At 55.5% G+C, this 4005-nt stretch overlaps 3 protein-coding genes across 3 annotated transcripts in view; 2 read left to right on the top strand and 1 right to left on the bottom strand.

Annotated features, from left to right (window-relative positions):
• Nucleotides 1-1775, top strand: part of PHACADRAFT_180462 (glycosyltransferase family 8 protein) — a gene marked incomplete at its 3' end in the record, with an annotated part of 5401 nt that extends 3626 nt beyond the window's left edge. The window contains exon 4 of the mRNA XM_007390688.1: nucleotides 38-1775. Within this exon, the coding sequence (XP_007390750.1) occupies nucleotides 38-1775 (1738 nt within the window). The remainder of the gene's footprint in view (nucleotides 1-37) is intronic.
• A 618-nt stretch (nucleotides 1776-2393) lies between these two features.
• On the top strand, nucleotides 2394-3282 carry PHACADRAFT_204495 (uncharacterized protein; the record flags this gene model as incomplete). Its single annotated transcript, XM_007390689.1, has 4 exons — nucleotides 2394-2413; nucleotides 2468-2600; nucleotides 2651-2824; nucleotides 2878-3282. The coding sequence occupies 4 exons, from the start codon at nucleotides 2394-2396 to the stop codon at nucleotides 3235-3237; spliced, it is 687 nt and encodes a 228-aa protein (XP_007390751.1). The 3' UTR covers nucleotides 3238-3282.
• A 574-nt stretch (nucleotides 3283-3856) lies between these two features.
• The window catches only part of PHACADRAFT_168768 (uncharacterized protein), a gene marked incomplete at its 3' end in the record, with an annotated part of 1961 nt that continues 1812 nt past the window's right edge, over nucleotides 3857-4005 (bottom strand). The window contains exon 4 of the mRNA XM_007390690.1: nucleotides 3857-3998. Within this exon, the coding sequence (XP_007390752.1) occupies nucleotides 3857-3998 (142 nt within the window). The remainder of the gene's footprint in view (nucleotides 3999-4005) is intronic.

Genomic DNA, 4005 nt, shown 5'->3' on the forward strand with positions numbered 1-4005 from the left:
AGCCGCAGCATCATCATCAGCGGGCACCGCCACCTAGGCCCATTTCTCCGCCGAAAATGGAGTGGAATCCTGCTATAGAGCCACCTCCCAAAACACCCCCGCCACCGTCCGCTTTTCCTGAGGATACTTATTACCCTAATATCTGGGATCAGTCGTTTGACCACTCTCGTGACACCCATCGTCATCCTGCTGCCTCGCCTTCTGCGGAAAGGGAATTTTTTACTCCTCCTCCTCCTTCCGTAATACCCGATCATCTCATCCGCGAAGGCCAGTATTCGAACGTCCTCGGTCCTTCCCCTCCCCAGGACTCTCCTGAATCCGTATCGTCGCCGCCGGCTCCGGATAAATCGAAGGTTCATGCGGTATTCCCGTGGGAAGAGAAGCCACGCCACGTTCCCAGACGAGTCTTTCCCATAACTGACCCACCTCCCCCGGTCGCCAATTTCATCGAATCTGAGCGGACGACCTCTCCCATCTCTTCGCCCCTTCCCTCTCCCAAGCGTGACGTTCCCCACGTACAGCCAGCCGGCTCGCCTCTTGCCTCACCTTGGGGCGGCGTCGGGTTCTCGAACGCCTGGGACACGGTCCCGAGTATTCAGCGCTACGCCCAGAAACTGGTTGGTTCCCCGAGGATATTCCCATTCCAGTACATGGCGTCTCCATCGCTTCCGAAGGACGACGATTGGAAACAGCAGTGGGAGAGGCAACGAGAGAAAGAGATGCAGGATAGGCATGACGCGAGTAGCATGGATGGGGACGATGAAGACGACAGCGATGAAGAGTTGGACGAAGGGGAACAGGAGGGCAGCGAGGGCGGCTCGCGTAGCAAGCGCGGTCAAGGTTCGCGCAAGAAGTCATATGCGCAGAATCCGTCCCGGAGCAAGAAAAAGTATCGCTCGCGCGGCGTTCAAGTCAAGCCTGACACTGTCGAGCAGGGTATTCAGACCATTGTTGACCCTTTAGTATGTCCCCACTGCTCGCGCCCCACTCGTGAAGCTGTCGCGGAGACAGCACCGGTGACTGCCCTCGCCTCAGCCGCTGTCGGCCTGGGCATCAAAAAGCAACGGGCCCCCGCTCCAAAACTGCTGCCTTCTGCAGTACCTCGCGACTTCCTGGCGCAGGAACAAGGCGTTGGGACACCACTTTTGCCCACTGTTGGCCGCTCGGCCGAACCGTTTCCTTCGCTCGCAACCCCTAGTGGTTTGAGATCACCTGCGACTCTGGGTTTTCCTCGCACGTACTCGCCGCCGAAGACTACTTCTCCTCGTCGAATTTCTTCTCCGCCAAAAGTTACTTCACCACCAGCGGTTTCGTCCCCGCTTCGGGGGCCGTCCTCTCCCGTGAAGACCTTTGCTCCTCAGCCTGCCCAGGCTAGACCTTCGCTTTCCCCTCAGGCGACCTCTAGACCCCCGGCTCCGCGCAAGCTGTCCTCGTCCTCTCTGACCGGCTCGGGCTCATCGAGGGCCAGCTCGCCAGTTGTCGGTCCAGCGGCCCGGATGGCTCAAACTACTCCATCCCCGAAACATACACGCTTATCTTCGCTGTCACCCGGGTTGACGCGCTCTATCTCCACCGAGACGGCGATAACACCTTCGCCTACGACGACCCATGACTCTCCCATTACCCCTGCGGACAGCACCCCTCGCAAAGGATCTCGCGTCTGGGACCCGGCCAGAGGTGTTGACGTCTTCAAGCGTGGTTCAGAGGAGGTCTTGGCCCGCTTCCTGCGGATGGGTTCGTTCGAAGAAGAAAACAAGCAACGTCAAGCCGTCTAAATTATGAAATATTTTCATTTCTTCCTTCCCCCAATCCTTACTTTCACCGGGACGGTCTTCCCTTGCATAGCCCGTGTCCTCCCCATTTGCACTGATTACCCCTTGCACGACGTGTTTCCTCTCGTTCCATTAGATATCCTCAATTCGTTCATTCTCCACGACATGATTCTGGCTTGACGCAATACGCAATGTTGTCTACCGTCCGTTGTCCTGCTGCATGCAAATTTCCCATGACCATGTAGATACCCTTCGACCTTCCCCTCTCTTCTGTTGTTTTCAGTACATACAATTCTGTGCCTCACACCATCACTACTGTTTCCACAATGGATGTCGCGAATTTCCCTGAATCCTCGGTTGCGCGCCTGGTGACGTCATCGAATAGGAACCGCCGCGACGGCCGGGTCTCGCAGGCGCTGCAGGCACTTGGGCGGGGCGGGCGTCGTCGCCACACGCAGATGACGCACGGAGCCACTTGCCATGCTTCAGGTGGGGTATACCCAGCAATATATAAGATGGACGCGTAAGTTTTACTCCCTTCACAAAGTCACGAAATTCACACTCACATCTGAACGCACCAACCTCTCCTCGAATTTATTATCATCGACTCATCTTACAACAATGGCCTCTGCCACTGGACCGTATGTCGCGTCGCTTCCGCTAGTTCACAACAGAGTCTCATCACATTATTTCAGATCTGATGCTCGCTTCGAGACCACCGCTGCGTGGCAAGCGGCCGAAACTTCCAGCACCCAGCTGCAGAGCGAGGTAGAGAGGAACGCGCAGCAAGCGCATCAGGTTGCTGAGCAGGCAGCAAATTCTGCTCAGGTACGTCGAGCAGTCCTACTGCGCAATGTACCTGTCTGATATGATCGCAGTTTAAGCAAGTATCCACGGGGGTTGCCGTCGAAAGGCTAGAGGAAGGCCTCAGCGTGAAGACCAACGACGCCGTCGCTGAGGGCCAGTCTAATGTCGCGTCCGCAACGTCAGCAGCTGGCAGCTACGTGCAGCAGGCCCGCGAAATCGTTGGCGGTGCTATGGTTACTGCTGCTGTAAGTGCTGGTGACCCGATGTGCTCCCGCAGCCTTTACTGACTGTCTTCTAGTCGTATCTCCCGTCTTCTGTCCCCGGCTCCACTGCTTCTTCCACCGACACAGAAGGCAACCCTATTGCTGGCAACACTGTCGCATCCAGCCTCCAATCCGCTGCAGGCGCTGCAGTCGAGGCTGCCAAGACTGCTTTGTCCGCCGCGCAGCCTCATGTAGAGAGGCTCGCGACCGCTGCCCGCTCTACTGCAGAAGCTGCGACGCAGTCCGCTTACCAAGCGACCGGCGCTGGTCAAGCTTCTTCCAAGCCAGAGCCCGTCCAGCCAACCACTGCTCCGCTCGAGTCCAGCGGCGGTGTTGTCGGAGGGCCCTACCCCGCAACGACCACAAACGGCAAGTCAAATGTGGCGTCGGTGTAAAGGCAGAGAATATTTGGGATGATTGACCGTTTCATGTAACGATACCCGGATCCCATTTAATGTACAAATTACTTCTATCAGATTATAATGACTGATTTGTGGTATGACTCCGCAGATGGTGCTTATAATATTAGCTTCGCGTCCTCGATGCTTCATGGACGCCTCACTAGAGCTTGGCAGTTACAAATTAGCGCCTATAAAGGCCTTGTGGCGTTCGGTTATCCCAAACCCGATCTTGAGTATCAGTATGAGGCTCCCTATTTGTACAAGCCGGTCGCGCCATAGTCATAAACACCGCAGTGGCGGGAGAAATCCAGGGTAAAAACACCATACAGCTGGTAGGTCTCTTCCGCGGGAATTTCTGCAATCCGAGCTCTTCTGCGTCCTCAAAGTGCTCTTTGAGATAACTTGCTGTCACGGATGGTGAGACGCTGCGGCCCTGGGACTAACGGTCCAAGCGCGACTACATATACATGTCGTTGCATTAAGCCAGTGCGCGACAATTCTAGTGTACAGAGGGCTACAGTTGTGCACTCTCACATCTGAATGAATACCATTAACTTTCATACGACGGAATGCGCAGACTAAGGCCAGTGTTTTGGGTCAACGAAGTCAGCTACTATCCTATGAATTCAATATGCAGCCTTTGTCCGATGTCTGACAGCTGAGAGGAAATCGCTTTCTCCACAAGGATTTGGCCATCTCGTTTCCTATCGCCTTCATCTACAATGGTGAACGTGACTTTCTCGAGGTTCTTGAGTCTTTGGA

The sequence above is a fragment of the Phanerochaete carnosa genome (assembly GCF_000300595.1).
Source record: "Phanerochaete carnosa HHB-10118-sp unplaced genomic scaffold PHACAscaffold_1, whole genome shotgun sequence".
NCBI classification, from domain to species: Eukaryota; Fungi; Basidiomycota; class Agaricomycetes; order Polyporales; family Phanerochaetaceae; genus Phanerochaete; species Phanerochaete carnosa.